Consider the following 27,729-nt stretch of genomic DNA (forward strand, 5'->3'; position numbering starts at 1 on the left):
TATAATTATTGAAACTTGTTGACAAAACCTATTGGTAAGCAAAAATAGAGTACAACAACAAAAATATAAACTTAGTTGGCCTTGTCACTAATATTAACGACATTTGTTTGAATTTCTTAGGGTATTACATCAATGACTGGAAAAAAAGATATACTAATAATTATTTAAATATCATACTGAAAAAATATTGGTAGTACTTACCTTTGTTTTACTGAAGATTACTGGATCTTAGCTTAATAGTTTTTCTGTGCCAAAAAATAGGCAAATTTCCTTTGAACAAGGGTGTGTACAGAACCTGCAAACTGTCCCATCCAATCTTACATATCTAAATTAATTAATTTGCCGACGGTGGTGCAAAGATGACATGGCATATTTAAGTGAAATTATATATATGTATATAATTATGCATATGAAACCATTTTCAAACATCGAAGAATATGCAAAATATGTACTGCAAATATTTGTACATATTATATGTAATCACTAAAATATATGCATTCATTTCTTATTGAAAAATTTGACTTAGATTTTATAGAAAATAAACTTTTTATTACCTCCCTTTATTTACATGAAATGTCAAATTTGGTAATATTTTTTATAAATGATGTTTTTTGAAACATTTTGAAAATTGATAAATCCTAAAAATCCCGTAACAGATTTTTTATGGTTTTATATCATAAATATGATGCTCAAATTAAGATGTTTGAAAATTGTTTTATAAGCAAACTTTTCCATATATAATTTCACTTAAATGTTACAACACACATAACACTACGGAATCCTACTTCGTCACTTCTGCGGACCAGCTGCCGATGTCCTGACTAATGCCAAGGGGAGTGGCCCTACAAAGTAGGCTGAGACGACGAGGATGGTGTACTAGGGTGCGTGAGCCCCTAGTACAGATAGACGGCTTGTAAGGCAGGCCTATAGCTGGCACCAACAGCCCTTTTCAGGGCTAAACACCTTTCCTATTGTCACAGGTTACTGTACATTTAGGTTCTCATTGACCGCCGTACAGTGACCTACTTTTCGGCTCAAAATTCATATCTTTGGCTAATACTCCGTGGAAATTGCATGGAGGTAAATTATCACCATTTTGTGCTTCAAAATTAACTCTTTAAGGACATGACTGGTGACATGTCCGGGGTCCGTACTCGACAGCGAAAGCTGCATTTTGTGCCCGAGAGGGCGGATGGACCCTTATTAAGCTTTAACTACATACATACATACAACACACATAATCTATAAGACAGTTTTTACTGAGTGAACATTTTAACAAGAATACTCCCGGTCACTTTGTTTTGGGTTCTTGATTGTTAAAATTTCACTTAATAAACACTAACATATACAAAGGGAGAAAAAAATAATGAATAAAAATGAATGGCAGACTATTCTCCCCCTAACCAAGACTATTTCTTCCCCTGACAGTTCTTCCCTTAATATAAAATATAATCAGCTATCCCTCCAAACAAATATTTATCATTTATTTATTTTCATCTTTTTTATAAAGGTATTTTATTGTTTTGTTTACTTTTCAACATGATAAGAAGTATTGGAAGTGAAGGCAACTTTTTTCCCCATAGATTTACTACATTTACAAGCATGAACCAAGAATCTTTTAAGAATTTTATGTACAATCATGTAGAATCTAATTAAGACTGTTCAAAGTGTAAAGCTTGCAGAATATATGATACATAGATTTATCATATGAAAAACACATGAAAGTTCACATATATTTAACATATGAAAACTTATGCATATGAAAAACATGTGATAATCATGAGTTTAACATATGTTTGTTGACACATGTTTTTCATATGGTCCTGTTTACATAATAAAATATGTTAATCTTACATATGAAAAACACATGTTCTTAAACACATGTTTTTCAAAACACATGAAACACATATGTTTTACAAATGGAAAACATATGGGGTACTAAACATACAGAAACATGTGGTGCATATTTACCTGTGTATATTATAATTATATCATAATGGTTTTTTCTTTAAATAAAGTATTTACAGTTGACGACTGAAATATATTAACATTAAAATCACAAAATATCAGACAGCGGTAAAGTCATGACGATAACTAAAATAAGTTAATTAAAATTAAAGACTATTTTTTTGAATTCACTTAAAATAAAAATAGCCGAATTATTGTCATTAAACTGTTAACTGTCGAAAAATCAACAAATGCTCTTAACTTCCTGTTGTATATTTTTCAGTTATAAATACTGATAAAACACGTGACTTAACATTAACACCTGATCGGCAGTCATCGGCGGCTCAAGGTTCCCATTTAAATGAATGCGACAGGTAGTGGTTGGAGAAGCGTAGCTGCTAACGCGTGTTACATGCGGGAGGGGTAGGCTCTCCTTTTATTGGCGATGCGAGTGCGGGTTCTACACCTCATATTGTGGACATGGTCATTCATAATCGATACTCAAACTCATGAAAAGTCACCTCAAGTGACGCTGGGGGAAACTTACGGTAAGTAACTCACAATTCGCAAAGTTGTATTCGTTTTGTTTACCTCTCGTGAGGTAGACCGATCTGTTTTGTTGCATAACATCACTCAATGAACAAGTGTAACCATGTCGTGTAGAAGAGTGTATTTCACAGAAGTGAAACAAGTTTGTTCAAAGAATAAGTAAATAAAATTCTATATGTAATTGAAAAAAAAATCTACGTCCAATAAAAAAGCATTGGGAGAAAATGAACGAGAATTTTATACAAGAGGGCCATGATGGCCCTGAGTCGCTCACCAGAAACAACTGTTTTTCAGTGTTATTTTTCAAATGAACTTGCTGAAAGGCCAGTCCAGCTGAACTTTTACTTGCCTTTCTAGTTATTGAAATATTTTGCCCTAATATTTTGGAAAGGATTTGTTAAAAATATCTATGTTGCAAGTGTGTTCCCATGAGACTATGTAGAATAAATGCAGAATAAATGACCACTACAGCAGGGTTAATTTTGATGGAACATTTTTTCTTTATAACTTTTGTGAATGAATACACAAAATGTCACATGCAAAATATGTAAGGTGTTTACAGTTTGGGACAACAAACTTCTTATACATCCTATATGGTAGCATAAAATGACAAAAGGCCAAACAAAGTAAAAAATATCAAAAGAAGGTCAGATGATAACAAATTCAATTTAGCATCAGAAATTACACCCCTTGTCCAAATTTCAAGTCTGTAAGTCAAAAAATAAGAAAGTAGGTCAAATGCTATCAAAAGTAAGTAAAATAATATCAAAATTCAATTTCGCATCAGAAGTTACACCCCGGTCCAAATTTCAAATCTGTATGTCACAAAACAAAAAGGTAGGTCAAGCGATATCAAAAATATCAAAAGTAGGTAAGCTGATATCAAAATTCCATTCGGCATCAGAAATTACAACCCCGGTCCAAAGTTATAGTTTTATGTCAAAAAAACAAGAAAATAGGTCAAATATATCATAAATCGGTCAGCTAATATAAAAATTCAATTCAACATCAAAAATTACACCCTTAGTCCAAATTTCAAGTATGTATGTCAAAAACAAGGAAGTACATGTAGGTAAAATATCAAAAATAGATCAGATTATATCAAACTTTGATTCGACATCAGAAATTACACCCCCGGTCCAAACTTAAAGTTTTATGTCAAAAAAACAAGAAAATAGGTCAAATATATCATAAATAGGTCAGCTAATATAAAAATTCAATTCAACATCAAAAATTACACCATTAGTCTGTATGTCAAAAACAAGGAAGTACATGTAGGTAAAATATCAAAAATATATCAGATTATATCAAAATTTGATTCGACATCAGAAATTAAACCCTTGGTCCAAATTCCATGTCTGTATGTCTAAAAGCAAGAAAGTAGATCAACTGATATCAATTATATCAAAAGTTGGTCAGCTGATATCATAATTCAATATGACATTAGAAAATTACACCCATGGTCTAAATTTCTAGTCTGTACATAAAAAAGAAGAAAAAAAGTAGGTCGTGCGATATTAAAAAATATCAAAAGCAGGCTAGTGGGTATAAAAATTCAATTCAGGATCAGAAATTAAACCCCTTGTCCAAATTTCAAGTAGGTACATCAAAAAACAAGAAATAAGGCCAAACGATATCATTAAAAGTAGTCAGTTACTATCTTAATTCAATTTGCATCAGAAATTACATTCCTGGTCCAAATTTCAAGTCTGTACATCAAAAAACAAGAAAGTAGGTGAAATCTTTCAAAAATATAAATAACAGCTCAACTGATACCAAAATTCAATTATGCACATGAAACATCAGGCAAATTTTATTGAAATGTGCTTTCTCCAAGTTTGAATCCAATTCAACAAAAATTGACAAAAAAACAAACAATTTTTAACAAAATTCAACAAAAAAATAGAGCATCTCTGTTTGTAAGTTACAGGAAACGAATGTAATTCTTTCTTTAGGCCTAATTTTATTTCCTGTGGGGAAAATTCTCTACTGAGTACACTGACCTACAAATGAACCTGCAGAAAGATGAACAGAATGATGCAATCAATGGAAGTCCGAATTCTAGAGCTAAATGTTATTTGATGATTTTATTTTATTGTTACCTAGCAAACAAGATTCCATACACAACACTAAATTATAGTTCCACAAATATATTTTGCCATAGTGAGTTTTGGGGTCAGGGTCTTATCTAAGCATGTCAAATGAAAAACAATGTGCAGATATGTTTTCTGTTCAGATACAAAGCACATAGTGTAATTATTGATTCAATGCTGTATAACATAGCTGTATACTGTCTTTTCAATTAAGTATTACCTATTTCTGAAAACATTTACCATTTAAAATCATCATTAGCGACAGAGTGTTGTTAATTATTATGTATATGTTAGTGTTCTTTCATGCAGTTCTACAGAAAGGCAATGATAGTGACAGGAGAATGTTTCTAATTTCTGTAGAACTTTTACTGTAACAGATAAATACTAACATATTAAGTGTCCAGCTTTATTTGTCATCCTATGAAAATGCTGCATTTCTTATTTATTTTTCATAGAAGAACAAAGTTGATACTATATCAAAATCTGTTCATATTAGCCTTCTTTTTATCATAGTGTGTCATAGAACCACATTAATAAAAATAGAAATGTAGTGATGTAATTAAGTAAATATGAATGAAACCAAATAAAGAAGTTATTTCATAAATATAATTTCTCTTGCCAGCAATGAAAGACATTCCAACATGAGTTGTTTCCCTTTCATTAAACTATAATTTGAGAAATGCCATGGTCTGTGGCATTTTAGCTTTAGCAGCCCCTAAAAGGGGCCAATCAAATAAATATGAGCAATTTTTATAAAAAATTACTATAAGAATGCTAATAATAAAGTTTGGTGATCATCCATCAATAAGTTCTGTAGAAAAAGCTGTCTAAAGGTTTATATTATTTTTAGCTTCCTTGACCCCTAAAAGGGGCCAATCAAATTAATATGAGCAAATTTGATAAAAGACTACCTAAGAATGCTACAGACAAAGTTTGGTGATCATCCATCAATTAGTTCTGTAGAAGAAGATGTCTAAAGGTTTTTCTATTTTTAGGTCTAGAGACCCCTAAAAGGGGCCAATCAAATTAATATGAGCAAATTTGATAAAAGACTAACTATTAAATACATCTACACACATTTTTCTAAATTATCTTAAGACATCTTTTTAACAGGACCGTTTTATTAAAATCTTTGCCGTTGTTATTTGCAAATATCACTTCTTAATTATCTTTAATTTCTTAAATAAAATTCAATGATTTTGTGCATAAAACACATTTATCCATGTCAATGACCTTCTGGGGCGGGGCCAATTTTTACCCCAGGCTATAATTTAAACAATCTTGTTAGAGATTCAACAGACTGTGCTTTATGCAAACTATCTATGCTCTAGACCTAATTGGTCTGTAGAAGAAATTTTTTTTTCTTATAATTCTTTTTGGTTGCCATAAGCAACCAGATTTCTTACTGGAATCAAATTCTTTGAACAACTTTGGAAGCCGTTAACCCAAGGAACAACCCAAGTTTGGTTGAAATTCTACTAGTGATTTTTAACAAGGAGATTTTTAAAGTTCTCTATAACACACTAATAAAGTAATAGGTTCTTTAACTTCATAAATTTTGATTTACAATCTAAGTGTTAATTAAATTTAATTTTAATTTAGGTAACAGTTTCAATTTAAGTTTTTTGAGAGTTTGCGGGGTTTTGCCCGCCCACATACCATATGTGGAAATCCGCGCCTGGCAGTGCTCATGTGACTATACATTTATGTATTGTATGATTATCTACATGTTTGTATGAGATACTGAAGTAGTGTTAAAGTCCTCGTATCTTCAATATAAACAAGATTTGAACAGGATAACATTGATTTAAATTTATTAAACTCTCTTTAAAAACATTGAGATGATTTAGAAACTTTTACGATGGGAAATTGTTGCGGAAACGAGGTGAGGTATTTTCTGTTTCGAAATAATATCTTCATATATACCCAAAGATTTGAGTAAACAATTTATTGAGTAGGTGTACATGAAGGAGAACATGACTGGTGAGGACATTATAATAATTGTGAACATAGGATTAACCATTCTTCACTTAAATTGATTTACTTAATTAAATTTTGATTAATAACCGCCTGATTCTTGACCTGTTCTATATTCATTTTTTTTCTTCCAAAAATGAGGGTTTTTTGTTTTTATTTTTTCACTTTATATGTCTCTATTTCCTCTATACGTATATAATAAACGAAATATTACTTTATCTGCACTCTTTAGTGTTTACTGCATTGTATTACATTTTTACTTGTCAAAAAATGGAGTACAGTATACGCGATAATTATATGTATACCAAAACGTCACATATTACCTTCAAGTGGAGGCAAAAGCCCCCCCATCTAAAGATTACATGGTGGACAAACCCCCCCCCCCAAATGAAATTTACATATATGACAAAAGCCCCCTCCCCAATCAAAAATACAGGTAGGACAAACCCCCCCCCAACAATGAAATTTACACATATGACAAAAGCCCCCCACCCCGATCATAAATATAGGTAGGACAAAAGCCCCCCCCCCCCCCATGAAATTTACACATATGACAAAATATGACAAAAGCCCCCCCCCCCCCAATCAAAAATACAGGTAGGACAAAAGCCCCCCTCCCATAAAACAAAAAAGGTTTAAAGACTACTATCTTTTTTCACACGTCCAGGTGCTCATATTCATCAAGGTGAAGTAACGCTTGCATGTGATACTAAATGCATAGCTTTTCATATCAGTTAATCCTCTAACAAAACACGGGCCAAGAGTAATAATGTTAAGTCATTTTATTTTGTAAAGGGATCAATATCTTTCAGACTGGGTTCAGTAAAATGCTATATTATTTTCCAATCAAAATCTTGCTTATCTTGCTTATCTAATTCTCTTGAAACTGATAATAATAGTACTTGTTTTATATAAATGGCGTCATTAGTTAAGTTAGTCTAAGGTCAATGTCACTAATAGTAAGTATACTGTATCGCAATTTATTACGAAGCCTTGTACGCACGTAAAGCACCAGCTTCTACATTTACACTTTGGATAAAAAAGGTTTCATCTTCAGTTTTGTTTTTTATTTGACACCACTGTTTAGACAACTGATAATCTAATCAATACCTATTAAAATACGGAGTTTGCTGTTATTATTTTATTGAATGGTCTGAGACACTGATTGAAAATGTCATGACATTACACAAAATATACTGTAGATAACCACCTAACCGGAACAACTTTTCCAAAAGAAATGGCTTGCAGCTGTGGCCGCAAGCCATTAATCACAAATTGTAATGCATTGTGTATTATTTGCTTGATGATGCATATGTAATAAATGGTTGAGAGTCTTAGGAAATTATTGTGACTTAACTCATTGGGACGGACAAATGAAAAAGGGACGCTCTTGACATACGTACATCTGGAAATGATGATAGCTAATGAGACATAATATAGATGGAAATCATAGGGTTATAGATCCTGTATGTTGTAATTGAGGTTGTATACCACACTTAAGTGAAATTATGCTTATAAAACAATTTTCAAAAATCAAAGAATAATTTTATGTAAAATATGTACTGCAAATATTTGTACATGTTATAGGTGATCATTAAAATATATGCATTCATTTTTAATTGAAAAATTTGACTTAGACTTCATAGAAAATACCTCCCTTTATTTACATGAAATGTTAAGTTCGATAATATCTTTATAAATAATGCTTTTTGGAACTTACAAAATTGACAAATCTTAATTTGAGCATCATAAGTACTATATAAAACCATGAAAAATGTGTTACAGGATCTTTAAAAAGTGCGTGTACATGACTAGTATGTTATTTTCATTGAAAAACTTAGCTTAAGATGCAGAGATCACATAGAGATCTTCTTGTCGTTTAAACACTACATGAGGCAATGTCCTAAAACTCATTGATTATTCAATGATATTTTATTGTTTAAATATAAAAGTAATATACAATTTCACATAATTACAAGTATAAGCATCAGGTGTACACACAAAAGGGTCATGCCAACAATGATTGTCCCTCTACTGATATAACACATGCATGACAACGAACGATAATTTTCAAGGAAAAATCAAACGTTTTCATTTTATCATGATAGGATGAACAGAAGCCTCTTCTAAATAACGGAACAGTTGGTGTCAGAACCGGAACTTTGTCGCACACACTTCCAAATGTTTACGAACAATCCCCGCAGTCGGCAAGACGACACAACCCGATTAAACGCAAGGAATTTGGTATGTGTTTGTTTCTGTTACTGTATGTATTTCATGAAATTTATACAGAAATAGTCAATGTACATGTCTACTAATTGTTGCAGTCTTTCCACGTAGAATCATGGCAATGTATTTTTTATTTCGTATTTCAAGACGTCAGGAGACCTAGGCAATATATATATATATATATATATATATATATATATATATATATATATATATATATATATATATATATATATATATATATATATATATATATATATATATATATATATATATATATATATATATATATATATGTATATTTAATTTTACCCATGAAATATGGTGCTGTTTCAGTCAAATATATGTCATATTTTTTAAAAATAAATATGAAATATAAATATGAAAGAGGGCGGAGTCAAAACTCATATTTATTTTAAGGGACTTCTTTCGCCATTTTGTTTGAAAAATCTGATAAATACAAAACAACTTTTTTTAAATTTTGTTTTGAAAACTATGTAGAATGATAGAAAATGGTCTAAGAAAATAAATCCGAACACCAATATCTTTAATTCAGTCATTAACGCTGTACAGACGTTTAAAGAGTTGTTTACTTGACGTCACAATGTAGCGTTAGATATCGCGTGCAAAACAAGACAATAATTATATTACTGAGCGCTGTATAATTGCAGTTGCTTTGCAAGCAAGGAGGTTCGTAACCATTTTTATTTGTTTGTGTCGTCAGACTAAACAAATAATGGTAGCGAAATTTTAGACCCTGATGTTCTTATTTGCAAATACCGAAAGTAGTCCAAACTCCTCGGAGCGGTTACTTCCTTCATATGTACATTAACGCCGATAACTTAAGGGGAGATCACTGCGTAAAGATTGTCAAATGACAGGCGCATTAATTTTCGTAACGAAAAAATAGTTCCCGATTGGTCGAAGATTTCTAATAGTGTGTTATCTTTATAGATAAACATGCTTTTATTACATGCTTTTCGGTGGTTTATAGAAATATATCAGTGATATAAAACTTGTAATTTCACTGTTCGAAACAGTGAAATTACCACTTTGATAATTTCACTGTTTTGAATTTAAGCCCCTCACGTTGTTTCAGTGAAATACGTTGTATCATTATTTGGCGCGCTTTTCATTCAGTATTAGGTTTAATGTCTTTTTCAAACGTTTCTTTGCATATAATAAAAAGAAAATTTGTTTAGTTTAGTGTAACATCGAAATATATTTCACCTTGTGAACACCAAAAGTTCAAATTTACCGTTTGGTGCTCACTCGGTGAAATATATTCCGATCTTACACTGAACTAAACAAATATCCTCTATATATTCATTCCATGATTATTACTTCAGTGTTAAACAACAGGTTTACCGTGAACAAAATATATCGAAATTAATAAGGGTTACAAACCCTAATTTAGAATAATATGGTATTCTTCAGGCTGTACTCTTATGACCCCCCGTGGTCATTGAATCAGTGCAGGGTTGCAATTAGTCTTATAGCCAATTTTCTATAGTTATAACACTGGAAACAGCATTGATGACACTATGCAAACAAATTGGTTTATAATCTCACAACCTTCACCTTTCTGGCATTCTGAGACCCAAACAAATTCAGCGCCTTTTGTGCTTTGATTTGATAATGAACTTAAATAAAAAGGTTATTTTTTCGTTTTTCGTTTTTCGTGAAATATGGTATATATTTTCACTCAACATGATAAAACGCCACATATTTTCACTCGCCGTCCCGGCTCATGAAAATATGTGGCATTTTATCATGTTCCGTGAAAATATATTTCACTCAAACGAAAAAATGTCCTCTTAATATTTGTTCACATTGCCATGACATAAATTTTAGTGTCTTTGCACGTGGTTTACTCCATGCTTCTTGACAATATTTTTGAGAAGTCGTTTAACGCGCTTGTGTGTATGTGTGTGCTTGTGCGCGTGTGTGTGTGTTGTGCGAAAGGGGGTGTTAGGATCATGCTCTATGCAGGATAAAATGGGAAGAAATTAACTTCGCGGTAGGGAAACCACAAAAGATATGTTTCGTAAAAGAAAACATACAAGTAAACATTTGGTAAAAGTTCTAGCAACGTCATTTCGGGGTATTTGGTCTCGGCATTGCATCCAAAACCATGTAAAATGTGGCATAGCAAACTCCTCACAGTGATTATCTCCCTTGGCAGAATTGTAATCACTGCCTTCACAGACGTCACATGAAAGTCACATGACGTAACGTCGAAATTCAAATGTAAATATCGGCCGTTACACAGAAAATCTAACGTCATTTTATTATTTCTGTTTTATGTTTTAACTTTATGTACCTACGTTCGTTATAGTTTATCAAAAAATTATCAAAAGTATACAAAATAATGAAAAATAAATTCAAAAGCTGAAAAATATAAAATATTGATAAAAAAAGTTTGATGGCAGAGATCTCTATGAGTGAGACTAAAAAAAAGGATTGGAGCACCACACTAAATACCGTATTCCGGTATATACCGGACAAGGCGCTTGAATGATAAAATGCTAAAATCTTGTCTTTTTACCCAACGGAATGAACTTTAACAGGTCTAATTCATCTTTTCACACCGAATTAAGTAAGATAATGAAGGAAAAATTTAAAAATCGGCGAAAAAAACGATATTTGTCTATTTTGTGATCATGATTTCTGCAAGCGTCTAGAGGTACTGCTCCAATCCTGTATTCTCTATACTTATAAGGGGAGATAACTGCGTAAGAGATTGGTGGCATTAAAAAATAACAACAAAAAAACAAAAAAAGAATATTTTTAGAAAATGTGTTTACGTTTTAGGCTCTTTAAGCTTTAAGGCTCTTCAACGGAAGTATCGAGGTATCTAATTTATCACCAAATTGTGAAAAAGGCAGCGTGAAGTACATGTAGTAGTATTTATACATATATCAATACATCTTTTAGAATCAGTTTGACCACATTGACCGGTTATAATTTGAGCTATACATGTATCTACATATCTAACATATGTAATAGTTTATATGTTTGGTAAATTTCTGTATTTCAGAAACTTCAATTGAATTGATATCTGCCGTTCAGTTACAGACTGTTCCTTTAGTAACAATTGACAAAACACTCAAGGTAAAATGTATATAAATATGTCTACATTTATACTGTAAGTTTTACTTGTTGGTGACAGGACTCTTCGGGTCATTTTAATCTAAATTAGGCTAATTTAAATAGTCCCGTATACACTGTCAGGAACTTGTATTACTTTAATATGTTCAAAACTAAAAATGTTCCCTGCGAAGATGGCTATTCAATCACAATGAAGCACGGTCTTATACCCTTTCCCAGTAAATATACTAGACAAAACTTCTAAATCACTTCTTTTAACTTTGATCATTCTTTTTTATTTATCATACAATTCAAATGGAAATTTCAGAAAATGTAACACATTATGAAATTTTATTTATTTCATGTTGAACGAAACCGTGCGTCTTAAAATTACATGGCTGATTACCGGCAGTTGTTTTTTTATAATTGACCGCATTCAGGACTTGCAAGTGCAAATTTTTAACGAAAACTTAATACGTTTGATAATGTTTATAACAATGCTACAGATAAGAATAGAAACGGTGCACGGACAATCTGACTGATCCGAGTTACACAGTATTTGCGGTAGATCGAGCTCTTCGTTGTGACATATATGCTTTAAAAATGGCAGTGTGTATTTATTATCCCTTCCAGTTTAAGCGTAGGAGACTTAAGGTTTACCATATGTCCGTCTGTCTGTCAGTCCGTTCACAAAACTGGATCCCGTAACACAAAAAGTACTGAAAATATACTTAAGGACAATGAAAACGCACGCCCGCATTATATGCATTTTATTACATGAAAACAAAACACTAACGACTCCATTAGATATATATCATAACTTCAATACAAAAAGCAAACTTAAAAGCTAAAAATAATTCAAAATGTTTAAAATCAAATGTACACCAGTAAATCGAAGAACCTTTGGTGAAAATCCCAAAATCACACTTTTTCATCACAGTAATGCAAACGTAACAAAGGCAAAAACCAAAATGAAAATCCAAAACAAAGTCACTCATAAATGTCTATTCGTAATGTCACCGTCGGGATCTTTAGAAACGACAATATCCTCCATCAGCGTCTCTTACAGATGTACATCGTCGCCTCATAGACCTTACGGTGCGGATAGTCGCCTGTGGAATCTGACGCCATTCGGCCTGTAGTGTTGTGCTGAAGCCGAGAAATTGTAGACCGATGGACAGCAAAACGGTTTGCGCTTTGATAATACAAAATTTGATTGTAAGATAGACCAGACTGAATCTGTCCTAAATCTACCCAGCGGTTAATTCTTTGTAGAACCATTGCATACAGTTTGCTAGCAAATCTTCAGTATTGTTTGAAATTAAGCACCTTTTATAGAGGAAAAGTGTGTATATGCATTTTCAATGTGAGCTTTAACGATTTCTAAAACTTACCATTGGCATAGTGTAATATTCATTTTCATTAAAATTTTAATTGCTAATTTGTGTCAAACATTTCTAGAAAGGTGTGAAAAACAGGTTAATATTTAACAGTTAAAAAAATTTATTTCATAAAGTTACCATGAATTGATTAAATCTGTTATCTGTTGTGATCTTATCACAATTAGCCAAAAGTGTTACTTTTGATTTTTCGGGTACTGTCTTTATCATGCAATAACATCATTAAAATGCAATCATTTTTCATAACTTTGGTATCTAAATGACCGAGATGCATTCGGTTTTATGAAACTGTGAAAAAATATTTAAAAGAAATATATTTTCCTTGTTAAAATGCAATTATCCCGACCGTGCGTTTTCTTTGTCCTTAAGTATATTTTCATGAAACTTGAAATATGGATAGATGACAGGCAGGAGATTATGCACGGCGTATTTTTATCTTCCTATGTTAAAAATGGTTGTTATGGCAACAAATAGACAGAAACTATGGCAAAAAGTACTGAAACTATTTCTATGAAACTTAATATATGGGTAGATGGTCGTCTGGTAGTAGTACATGGGACACTTTGGTCCAACTTAGTGCGCATGCGCGAGATTATTATGGAGAATAGTTTGAATGGCATTACGCAATCTATTGTTGGTTAGATACATAATCAAGTAGTGTGTAATATATAATTAATCTTATTAGACGCGTTTTATAACAAAAGGGATAAGAATACAAACAAAGGTGTATTGTTAGTTAGATTATTTATATTAAACGTGCATTATAATAATGAAAAAGGGGGCTTATTTAGGAATATTGATTAAAAAGTATAGATAATGATTGCTTTTGGAAAAAATAAAATAGAATTTTTGTACTGGTAAATTTATATGAAAACCCGTAATAATTATGTCAAATTCGAATAAAACAAGCAATTATCATAGTATTGCAAGCAATCCATAAGTCCCCTACCGGTAAGAACCCCAGCAACATTCTGAAGGGCCATTGGCCATTCACTAATGTTTCAATTTTTGTCTATTTTAAGAAAATTTGTTGGAAAAGTTCTTTAAAAGAGATCACAGGAAACAGTTTTTATGAACAGACAACCAGACGGACTGAGGGACACTCTAAAGTTAATATTTGAAACATCCCTGTAACCAAAATACAACATTTTTAAAAGCAAAATTCTTAAACAGGAGATTACTCTTGAAATAAAGATGCAATTTCATAAACATTTTCAGCACTTTTTGACTAATCACAAATATTGTTATATTTGCCATGTTTTAAGCATATTTGTTGCCATGGCAACAATTTTTTCAAAATAGGAAGAAAAGATAAGACATGCATAATCTCCAGACTGCCATCTACTCATATGTCAAGTTTCATAAAAATATTTCTAGTACTTTTTGAGTTATCACTGGATTCAGTTTATGTGTAAAATTTGCCATATTTTCAGTCTTTTTGTTGCCATAGCAACCAGAATTTTCAACATAGGAAGAAAAGAAAAAGACGTGCATAATCTCCATACTGACATTTATCCATATATCAAGTTTCATAAAAATATTTTAAGTACTTTTTGCGTATCGCGGGATCCAGTTTTGCGGACGGACGGACGGACTGACAGACAGACGGACAGACGGACGGAGGGTAAACCTAAAGTCCCCTCCGGTTAAACCGGTAGGGGACTAATAACGATTTACATCGTCTAAAAGAATCTAAATCTAAATCTGTTACTGATAGATTTATAGCATGAATGATGAATACATTTTCTAAATTCAGTAAAAATGTTGTAGTCATTAAATTCCGTTTTATTCCGTTTTATTGTCTGGTAATTTAAAGTATTGGTTTAAAATTTGGTAATGACTTGATTTAAGTAGATTAATTCGATGCTACATAAACTTAATTTTCATATAAATAAATGAAGAAAAGAGTAATATTCGACCGTTTTTGCGCCACAAATTCAGCAATATAATATTTAAATATTAACGTTATCATTAATCGTATAACGCCCGTATAATAACACCAGAGAGTGCTAGAAATTAAGGAAGTGGATACGCTAATTGTCATTTAAAGATCCTGTATGTTTTGTAATTGAAGTTGTATACCACACTTACGGGAACTTACATATGTATATAATTATGCTAATACAACAACTTTCAAACATCGAAGAATATGTAAAATATGTACTGCAAATATTTGAACAGATTAAATGTAATCATTAATTTATACGAGTATGCATTCATTTCTTATTGGATAATTCGATTTACAATTTATAGAAAACAAATTTCTAATTACCTCCCTTTATTTACATGAAATATTAAATTCGGTAATATCTTTAGAAATAATGCTTTTTGGAAATTACAATATTGGTCAATCTTATTTTGAGCATCATATTTTTATTAAAAATAACATAAACAAAATGTGTTAGTCAGATTATAGTATAATATGTGCAATATAATAAACGGGATTTAATATATTTGAATGGGGTATTGTAATTTGAGGAATAAGTCGATTTAAACTATTGATAATAATTGCGTTTAATATCCAACTACTTGAAATTGTATTGAATTGTATTATAATATCAGGGAGTGCGCAGAAAATGACGGTAAAGATTAACAAAAAGGGGGGGGGGACACTAATTGTAATTTAAGCCAGATTATTGTATTAAATTCGCATTAGAAATAAAAGGGATCTTATATTTTTGAATGGGGTATTGTAAACTTATCCAAAGTTTAGAGGAATAAGTCAATTTAAACTATTGATAATTGCATTTAATTGCTTAATGAGAGAAAAAGAGTTTTATTACTGCAGCATTTTAAGAAATACTTAAAATATATGTGTATATTGATGAGACTTTAATAAATGCATAAATATATAATATTTTGAATATTAAATAATATAAACTTTATCATTATAATTATGTCCAATCTGAAGAATATGTATTGTCCAACAACATTGGCCTGGCACTTCATTAACTTTCGTAAAGGTCATTTGAATAAACAGTGGTCGGTATCTGTCGAATATATCGATATATTTGCTAACTATACTCGTGTGGTGTATATGTATAGATGACAGACTACCGATCTGAAGGTCTCTGGTTTGATTCCTTATCAACACAGCGATATATTTTTTTCTCTTTTAAATTTACTTGCAAGAATTTATTTGAAATTGTACTGCTTCACATGGTTTTAGAATAACTTTTAAATGGCATTTTTATACACACTTATATTTTTTATTTCATTACAGTATCTTTCAACGGTTCTCATTGTGACATTATGCAACCGTTATGCTTAAGCGCATACCAGCTATAAAGGCTGTTATTAAAATACTACAATGATAGTACACGCAAATAAAAGGTTTTCAATAGTTTTAAGAGAATGGCAATGTTAAAACTAAAACAAAATAGAAAAAAATCAGTTGCTGAAATATAGGATTCGAACCTACCAGTTTACGTGTACATTCTTCAAGAGAAACCCCTTTACCAACTGCGCTAAGAGTACACGCAAATAAAAGGTTTGCAATAGTTTTAAGAGAATTGCAATGTTAAAACTAAAACAAAATAGAAAAAAATCAGTTGCTGAAATATAGGATTCGAACCTACCAGTTTACGTGTACATTCTTCAAGAGAAACCCCTTTACCAACTGCGCTAAGAGGAATTTTTAATTTATGCCATTTTAACAATTGGATATTTACATTCATATCGATTTGCACTTAGATCGGAACGTTGACGGAATATACCGACTACAGGGTCAAATGCAAGAGTGCCAGGTCAATGTTGTTGGACAATAGTTTTGATCATTTTCAAATATATTTTTGATGTTGCATTTTACAGAATAAGAATAAACGGAATAAATACAATAAATAAAAACAAAAGAAATGTTAATTTTTATTTTTATTAACGAAGCAAAAGCATGTTTATTCATATTTTATACGATACTGTCACAATGGTTTATGATAATTATGACTGAAAATACACTCGTTTTGTCAATCTAGTCATGATTATTGTTTATTGATTATTTTTTAGTCATTTTATTTACTATTAAGCGATCATTGTGCCTCTTCTGACGTGGATTAAATTCTTTGATAATGCTTTTCATACTTTGTCCCTGATATCGTTTTATGACGTAGTATGCGCAGTAGAGCCCACACACTTTTGATGAAAAACTCTGAAGTCGTCCGTTGTACATGAGATATTCCTTCTTAAGTATCTTCTCAAAGCCAACGCCATAACTTTCATGGCTATTTCAAAGTGAATCAAAAGATTCGTAAGGCCCGTGCTTAGGAAAATAGAATACCACCCAATGTTTTCCTGGTCCATCACTCGTCTCTGTGTTCGAAATCACGAAATGACCCTTTTTAACGCGTAATTGGTCCGCAGCTCACACTGTCACCGGGTATTTTTGTAATATATATTGTAACTGATAATTGTTCATATTTAGAACATCAGGTGATTCCAGTCAATCTTACGCTTTTTACGGATCGGTACCTGTGTATTGGAATATTGTAATCGTTTAACCTCAGTCTTTGCAATTTCAGTTGCCTGTGTTACGGGACTAACCATATTGACTATAGGACGTTGTGCTCATCGGAGCTTTTCTTCCGTTTCTATGAGCTTTTCCTCCGCTTCTTTGAGGTTTGCTTCTAATGTACCGAGTCGTTTGCGCGAATTACCGCTTTCGCCAAGGTAACGACCCCTATGATCGGGCGTTACGTAACCGTTTCTTAAATCTTTAAAATGTTGATACCATTTCTCTGGGTCCGGTATGTAAGGCACCCATTTTTGCTGCTTATGATCGTACACCTTTATGGATCCCATTTTGTGTTTTGAAATGATATGTTTAATAGTCTTTCTTAAGTTGTTTTATTCCTCATCAGATTTCTGATTTTCACTTAAATGATCATTTCTATGGTCATCATTATTAACATCATCGATTTTATTATTTGGCCAAAAAATCTTAAACAAGTATTTTCTAAGTTTAATCGCTTGTCGAATAGACTCTGTGATATTCATGTCGTCGTGACTTCTAAGTTTTTTGGCCGACTGAAGGATTTGTTGCTGAGTAAGGTCCTCCTGCAATATGTAATAGTCAATTAGAAACTCGGCATAATTATTTCTTAATTTTTTCCTCAGATACGGCAACTCGTCATTAGCAGTCTGGGCATAAGCTGAGTTAAAAGAGTAGTCTTAATCCGAGTAATTGTTTAGTCTTTCTTTAAATTGTTCTATACGAGACTGGCTTAAAGGCTTCAGAAATCTTCTATTCCAGACGTCGCGGCATCTGTGTTCTTCCCCGAGCTCTTCATTTAGACGCTTACCAGGAGGCCCCTTAAAGAAAGATTTTCTCTTAATGCTCATATTGCTTCTCGCTAAGTCCATTTCATCATTATAATGATGTTTATCATCATCATTATCATCATCATCATTAGACTCATCGTCACCAGTATCGGACAAGTACCCTTTACCATGTAATTGGTTTTTCAGAATTTTATCCATATTTATTTGTTTTCTTAACATATTTTCTTGACTGTTCACCTCAAAAATGTCATTACGTAAACGATCTTTTTCCAAAGTGGTCGATATCAGGTCTACCACTAAATAGCCGTATGGCCTAGATGTCGCAATTTATAAAAAAAAATGTTCGAAATTCTATGTATGATGCAGTTTATTAAGTGCCGTAAATGTTAAACACATTTTAATGTCTCGAAACATTATGATTCTATACACTTTAATGGCCACCAGTGATATTTTGTATCTTACTCTTATATCTAAATACTAAATTGAAAACCTATTTATTTTCAAAGGGAATAGCAAAGAATATGACATTTCGGTTTTCTATCCCCTGGTAAAGGCGTTTTAGTCAGACTCAGTCAAACTTAGTCTGCAAATTTCATGTAAATTTGTTGTGATTAATGCCTCCGAGAGATCACCTTCGGGATCATTGTTTCCAGCATTTTTAAGTGTTGTAAATTGAGTGACACTCAAGCCGGTGCTAGGGGCCTGAAGGATGTTGCACTTTTTCTTCATTATCCTTCATGTACCGACTCATTCAAACCGAGTCTGCAATATTTATGTAATTTTGTTGTGATTAATGCTTCCGATGAATTATCCTTTTTCAAGACTTTTAAAGGCTCCTTTCTGAGGACTGAAATTCTAATATTCATTTATAAGAAAAGTTAGACTCTGGAATTTGAACATATCTCAGCCATTTTGATTCCCAGACAAAAAGCCCTGAACTGTCTGGTCTCAGTGTGGAGTCAGCAAAATGTACATGTATAATCCTGGTGCATTTGACCTGCTATCCACTGCCTTTCTCTTTGCATTAGCGGGCAGTACAAACAAATTGACTGTCAAGTACATTATCATAAAACTAATAAAATCTAAATGGTTGATCACGATACCCTCTAACAATGGACCAGTGGCTGAACTGTACGGACAGTAACAAAGCATTTGTCGCAAGGCAAATCGGGGATTTTCACTAGTCCAAGAAAACATCTACTAGTCTTTTGTACGGCTCAGGCTACAATTGATGTCTCGGTGTCAATGGTATACGCATCATTTTTCCGCGTACCGTCGATAATTTATCATCCTGCGTTTATCATCAGGTCGTTTTCCATCATGCATGTTGTGTTTAAGTGTTTGTTTTGTCTAAAATGATACGGTACTGCGCGCAGGATGATAAATTATCGACGGTACGCGGAAAAATGATGCGTATACCCTTGACACCGTGAATGTGTTTAGGTTAGAATTATATATACCGGTATGATTTTCTTTGTATTTGCAAGAAGAGAAGGTCAGTCATCTTAGATTGTATGTATATTTCAAACATTCATGAAATGTTGGAAATTCAAAAAAATCAGCATTTCTTTGGTAGTTTTATATTGTTATAATGAGAATTATTACACCACTTTTTTAGAATTTGAAAATACTGAATACATCCGGAAAACTTTCATCCTATTTAATAAAAATGTATATCTCTTTTTTTAATGTTTAATGTATTTATTGTTAATACTTAAACTGATCTACAAGAAGTTTCATATGATTATTTCGAGAAATTGTTTTGGACTCGAATCGTTGGGTGAATATATACCGAGGACTGGATATTTATAATCTGGCAAAGAAACACTGAATTTGTAAACATATATTTTACCATAGCTATAACACACGTAAAAGAAAAATCATGCGTAAAACGTATTCAAAAGAAATAGCTACAGAATTTCTATTTTTCCCTTCAAACAACCAAAGCCTTGATAATGGTCATTTAATTTCAATTTCCGGTATACACAATTAAATTGTCTTACACAGTTTCATGCTCATTTGGTAAATCGTTTTTATAAAATGTTGTCATCAGAAAAGCACGTTGGACATTTAGCACATAAATAAAAAAAAAATAAGAATCCCTTAAGAAAGCCCAACACGGCAAAATTGAAATTGTTGTAGACCCGGTTTGGTTTATAGCCTGTTCATGGGCGGTACTGACAAGTGCAAACTAACGTCCACGCCCCCTAGCACCGGCTTAAACGGTAACATGAACTGGTAAATATTGAATTTTGAAACATCCGCAGATGTGTTCATATGGCAGTTATCATGGAACCTTAAATGCGACGCGTTAGTGCCATTCCATAAAAAGCAAGTAAAGGAAAGCGTTTGCCCTAAACGAGAAAACAATGGGTCGAACTAAATAAAATGGAATTTTTAAAGGGGATCAGAGGTTATGAAGCCTGCATATTACAGTAAGACGTCAAAAGACAAAGTTAAAATTATAAGGGTGATTCAACATTATTCAAGTCCACTCAACTAGAAAATGCCAAATATTTAAAACTAAAATTACATAAACACAACAATAATGTCGTGCTGAATGATATTTAAGGATCGGAAAATATAACATCTCTGATTGAATGTACGGGGCGACTTTTTACAACCTCCATACGGCACAAACAACAAGTCTCTCAACATGGTCAATCACCTCCTAGCTGATGACATCAGCAGGGCGACCTGTCATTAGGCCACCTTTTTTGTAGTCTCACACACAGTTAAATTTGCTGACCTCTTTGCCATTGTGATATACTTTGAAAAACTATCATCCATGCAGCAATGGGTTTCTTAAGCGTAGTGAGGAACTGTTCTGAACTCGCTATATTTTGACTTTCCATGTTTGCTTATTAGTATATAGGCTTTCAAACAAAATGTTAGAGCAAAAAATGTACTAGTTTACTATACGGCTGTTATCATTCAACTGACAAAGGCTAACAGTGCACATAAATTACAATATTTAATAGCAGAAAAATACCAAATTCTACAAATTAATCCCCTTGTAATAAATGTTATGCCGTTATGCGAAATAGCCAATGAGAAAAATTCCATTAAAAAGTAAAAATCTGCATTAAGTTATTTAAACGCAAACGTATTTAAGTCTTTTTTTATAAACCAATATAATTCAAGACAACTGTATAATTTTAATATCATTTTCATTCCAGGACTTGGGAAAGTTATACAATGAAGTTGTAGATAACTTTAGATCGCTTGAAATGGAGACTAATCGCTTCAAGGAATATTTTATAGCGGAAACTGCTGGAATACCTGTTCTAGCAGAATGCGTATTGATACTGAGGAAAAGAGCAGGTAATGTAAATTCAATATTCGAGAAATGTCATACTAGTATGCTAGATACTCCTAAATTAATTGGTGTTTTTGACCAGTATCATCTCTTAAAAAGACTTGTATGCACAACATTGTTGTTTAAAGAACCCTATGTTAACTAATAACGAGTATTTAGTATAAAAATAAACTTCAAGTATCTTTTCCTTACTTCACAAAAAAGTTATTAGTCGTGTCTTATTCAATCTTAAAGCGTAATTTCCATCCTTTAAATTGCTAATACCTTTGTTGTTGTTGTTGTTGTTTGTGTTGTCTTGTAGCTATTTATATAGGATTTTAATTGTTTTGTTTACTTATGAACTATACCAGGTGAAGTGGTTATCAGATTAGACAGAAAGTCAAAGAATTTCATAGAACTAACATATGACACCAAGGAAATAACTCGAGTATGCGAAGTTAATCCAGAAACTGTTATCCGGCCATTAGATCATTTTTCCAACGCATGTCGTCATATCCGTAACGTCTTAGAGCATGCACCTCAAGTTGAACGTAACGTTAAAATTATTCTACAAGATGAGGATATTCTGAAAAAGGAAATCATGAAAACAGATTTGTCTACCACGGAGATTCAACAAGGTATTAAGATATTTTGTGACAATGTTTCAAAGTTACGGGTTGTTGCTGCTGGAACCGACACAATCAAGAGAGACGTTGAAAATAAGTTTAAGGAGTTTGTGAAAGCATCTGAAGGCTTTTTTAATGATAACCAAGTCTAAATGATAAATCATTTTACATATTTCAAATCTAAGAATTAAGCTTTTTTCACTGCATGAGACAAAAGTTATCGTACTTTAGTTATTAACATTACTTAGTGCTTTTCAGTACTGATTGTAATATTTTATGATTACTGTGCTTGGTCATATTTATTTTTTTTAACAATAATTAAAGTATTAACATATATACAGATTGTTAAAATAAACCAGAACGTGTTTGGTGAAAATACTATCGCCTAGATTCTTGTCATTAAAAATATGGTTAAACCAGTTATATAGCTTACAAGAACTCCGCGGGTCGGATGTGCCGCCTTGTCAACAGTATAGCTGTCAGTTAGGCATTTTCTTCTTAAATAATACATATAGTCTTCAGGTCAATAAAAATCAAAGTGCTGAAGGCACTGCAGTTGGGACGTACTTGAAGGATCAAAATTACCATTTTTTACTATTTCGGGGGCAGATAATTCAATGAGTGAAGGGTGTTGCCGGTTGATAAATATCAAGTGCACAATTCAGTAAATGAACAGTAGTTGATACAATCATTCTATGAAACACATGTTCAAATATAATATTTAGGTTACATGTACGTGTAGGTCCATCACAAACCGTTATTGGCCCTAACAAGTGAAATAAGAGCTACCAGAGGAAAGTGCAAGCTCGACTTTTTTAACACATGACATAATAAAGGGAGACAAAGCTATGAAAAAATAATCAATTGTGATATAAATATATTAAATCTTCTGTATCAGTATCAAGAAAACACTCAAATGGTCAATATTTTTGCACCACGTTATATGAATGTGGCCATGTCATTAGAACTTATGATGACTTTTGTTCACTGCACTTCTCATGCTATTCTCTTTCACTGTATGAAGTTTCAATCAAATTCCTACAATATTTTAATCCTCTCTCTGAACAAGTATCATGAAATAATATAAACGGAGATAATTCAAAAATTAAGTAATGTAGAATTTTGGTTATTTGACACAGCACTTCTGCTCACTAATCTCTACAACTGTATTTAGTTTGAGTGAGATATCATTGAAAAGATTACTCCAGACAACCAATATTTTAAATGTTGATGTATTATAAGAGATGATAATTGTAAAATTAAGCTAGGAAAAATTATGGTTCTTTGAAAATACACTTCCTTTCACTTGAATGTTTTCGCTGTGTAAAATTTTAATCAAATTCCATCAACTCTTTTCCAGTATTTCTCTGGACAAGCATAATTAAGTACATGTATTATAAAGGGAGATAATTAAAAAACTAAGGAATGCAGTTATGGTTCTTTGACACTTTGGCAAATTCGAGTCTGTACAACTGGGTGTAGTTTAAGTGATAGTTTGGAATAAGCATTTTTAACTTAAGGGAGATAATCAAAACATGAAGCAATGTAGAGTTATGTTTCTTGAACACTGCACTTCCTCTCAAAAGTCTCTATCACTTTGTGAAGTTTACATAAAATCCCTTCAATACGTATCTAGTTATATTCATATTCCGGACAAGAGTGTGAAGGACAGATGTCTTCCTAAGTTCACAATGTTGGTTTTTTTCTTTAATCATCTAAAATCTCAAAAACACCATTAGAAACATATTTTCCTCCCTTGAGCAACCTTTTTCCCCACAAGTACAAGTCTGTATGGAATGAACATGGATATTAATCCATAATATTACTTGAGTCCATACAGACAGATGGTTAAGACAGCAACTGTATTCTCTCCCTCCTTTTGGGAGCATAAATTATAATAACATGCTAAATCTCCATATGGTTCTATATCAGATACCAGTATGATGAACCTTGCTTTTGTACCTTTTGAGTGATATCAGAATTCAGATTTTATTGACATACAGAAAGGGGTCAGCCTTTAGTTCCCTCTTGGTGAAAACAGAAGGGGACTTATAACAACAATTTATTCTAGTTTCAATTCTCAGGTTTATTACTTTTCATTAAACCAGGCAAGCTAAGATATGAAGTATGCTAGCTCTGAATATATTTACACAACATTACTAAACATTACACAATATTTTAATAAATTTTGGAATGTGCAGTCATATGTTACACAAGTCCCAGGAGCTTCAATTCATGGAAACTTTTAAGGAATTCAGTCAAAATATCACAATTGATTTAATTTATCACTGCTGGGTAAGTGTGATGGTTTTGTTTGAAGCCAAAACAACTAGATTTAACATTTTCCTTCAACACAATGTTCATGACTGGCCCTTTACTATTGACAGGGGATTCAACTGAAGTGCTAACTCAGACTACCCCTCTAAAATAGTCAAACTAGTCCCAAGTGTTCATGGTGCCTATACAGTTATGATCACTACATCTGGAGATTGGAGATTCCCGCAGACTGTTATGCTAATCTTCATTTGCTTGACAGTGACACATGTCCACCTTAAAATAATGCAATAACAATTATATGAAGTGCAATAATTTGCAAAAAATGCTTATCTTATTTGTCTCTTCTTACATTTATAATGCAGAGCACTAGATTTGTGTGTCTGTCATACAAAATGACTTTCAATAACACTATTTAAATATATTTGAAATACAATTTCTTTAACAAAAAATGATGAAAATACATGAAATTACCCAAAATCGCGTTTTTCCATGTTTAAACATTGCCTTACATATAAATTTGAGGAAAAATTGTTGTTTTGTAGAATTTTTTATTTTTTTCATTAACCCATTACTTCATGAGCATTTTGTGAAATATGGCTGTTTTCATTGAAAAGTCTCCCGGTACAAGTTCAAATTGCTATAAAACTATGAAAAATGCTTCAATACTAATCAAACTTGGCACACATGTTAACTGGACCATTGCCTTTGTAACAACATGCTCAAGCTTAAATTTCCTGTTACCATGGCAACGAGGGGACATCTCAAAATTGCCAAAAATCACTATTTTTCGTTGATTTTTTCCATCAAAATTGATTTCAAAGTGCTGCAACTTCCCAATGGATTGAGATAGAGTCAAATGCTTTTCAGCGTTGGTTACACGTTACGTTATGATCGATCTGGGGTCATTTTTAGCCTCTCACAAGTACAAAATTTTCTTGGCGATGAGGGGACCGCCCCATTCAAACCCCCCAAACAGAAGGGGGCACATCCCCCTTCTGGCAACCCCCTGATGTATCTTTTGGTTGGGGAGTCGCGCCGAAAAAGTGGTCACTTTTTTATCAACATTTCTCAAACCAAAACTTGTGTTTGGGGCCAAAACAGGACATTTTTTCAATATTTGAGACCTAAAGAGGGGGGGGGGGGTCAAAAATGCGTTGTTTTGCATATATATGAGGTAAAGGGTTAATAAATACTTATAGTATCACTAAATTCCCTTTTTGTGATATTTTTTCTGTCACATATGTTCAGACAGTATACAATTTATTTGTTTAGACGGCATACAATTTAAAGGTATAATTATTTATTGGCTACAAATAAATGTAAATAATGATCAGTTTAATAACCAATATGAATGTTTCAAAGATTATCCCTTCAAACTATAAAAACAGACTGTCAGTTAAGCAGATCTTAGCAATTGAGGCACACTAAGCAGAAAAAATGGTCAATCAAAGGGTGGGAAACATTTTTATACATATTTAAATCATTTGGTGGAGAAACAATCACTTCCCAGCTGTGCTTTGCTATTAAATATTTTCATTTGTTTCAATCTTGAATAATCAAAATGTAAACAAGGATGAACTGTATTGTAAATTTTGCATACATATTGAGGTCTTGTTCAAGGCAAAAAAAAACTGTATTGTAAATTTTGCAGTTACTTGTAATGCCCTGTAGGATTGATTTGTACCACCTTAAAATACCATACTATGATATTTCATGTAAGTGATTATTTTCAGCAAAGGAAAAAGACTGTCATAGGCAGTATCTTAATGACAGAAATATTTAAAGTATGTTCTTAACTAACACTATAATAAAGGGTGAGCATGCACTGACTTATTTTAGGCGGTAGTATATATGAACAAGTCTTGGACTATTTCAGTATGTAGATTAGAAATGCAAATTAAACAATTTCAGTTTCAAGCCTTTTCCTAGACATTTTCGGAAAAATTTCCTAGCACAGGTTAGGAAATTTTGCATCTTTATTGGGAAAAATATTCAGTACCATGTACAAAGTTGTTAATCCAACAAATTGTATATTATTCAAAGCATAAAAAATGCATAAAAAATTGACAATGAAATGTGTTTTTGAACATCATCTGTCTGGTACCATATTGGATTGAAATGGAATAAAAAAAATTGTCAGCTTTGATAACGGGAATTTTGACTAGATTATGATTTTTTTCTTAACATGGAAAAAATAAGCATATTTGGCATTATTTGCCACTGGGAATGGGTCTGGTAATCTGGCCTGTGGTGACACTGGTGAAAAGGCATATGTTTTCATGAATAGTTTTTGGAAAACAGTTTAATTTGTGAAATATACATCAAACATTATACAAGTACCTGTTGTTTGTGATAATCTTCTTGCCTTTCTTTAGTCTAGCTACATATACCAACATTTCCAAGTGAATATTGGAGTAAAATTAATGATCTTTTATTTCCCTGAAAATATCAATTTAGAGATTTCATCTTCAAAATTATCTAATACTACTCTCTTAGTGTGTGTATATACAATGTATATATATGTGTACACCATAATATGATTGTGGACAGCATGTAATGACATAAAATTTGAAAATTTATTACAATAAAATTTCTTCATATTACTCCACAATATTACCACTAAAATAGAAAATGTTCTTATCATTTTATTATGATATTTATTTATTACATGTATATTTGTGAATAAAATGTGAATATCAGTATTATCAAAAATTGTTAAATGTCTAATTTACACTGATTAAATTACTTCAACCATGTAGTGAGAACAGGTATAGATCATTTCCAACAGCCTTGCTGTTGTGTTGACATTTTCGCAACATGGTTGTGTGTCTGCCTTGTAATCAAGAGGTCTGGGGTTCAAATCCCTTTCAGTGCCTGAAGATTTTTCAGGTTAACAATTATCATGGTGGCAGTGATTTTTTTTTCAATTTTCAAAACAACCTGTGGCTTTCTGAAGGGGAAAATATAGC

At 32.2% G+C, this 27,729-nt stretch overlaps 1 protein-coding gene across 1 annotated transcript; it reads left to right on the forward strand.

Moving 5' to 3' along the window:
- Positions 1–6,278: 6,278 nt before the first annotated feature.
- Positions 6,279–27,472, forward strand: LOC132740896 (uncharacterized). Its single transcript, XM_060728946.1, has 5 exons — positions 6,279–6,474; positions 8,675–8,810; positions 11,836–11,909; positions 21,739–21,883; positions 22,229–27,472. The coding sequence occupies exons 1-5, from the start codon at positions 6,451–6,453 to the stop codon at positions 22,633–22,635; spliced, it is 786 nt and encodes a 261-aa protein (XP_060584929.1). The 5' UTR covers positions 6,279–6,450; the 3' UTR covers positions 22,636–27,472.
- Positions 27,473–27,729: the final 257 nt, after the last annotated feature.

This window comes from Ruditapes philippinarum, unplaced genomic scaffold (genome assembly GCF_026571515.1).
Source record: "Ruditapes philippinarum isolate M1 unplaced genomic scaffold, ASM2657151v2 ctg457_1_1_1_1, whole genome shotgun sequence".
NCBI lineage: Eukaryota > Metazoa > Mollusca > Bivalvia > Venerida > Veneridae > Ruditapes > Ruditapes philippinarum.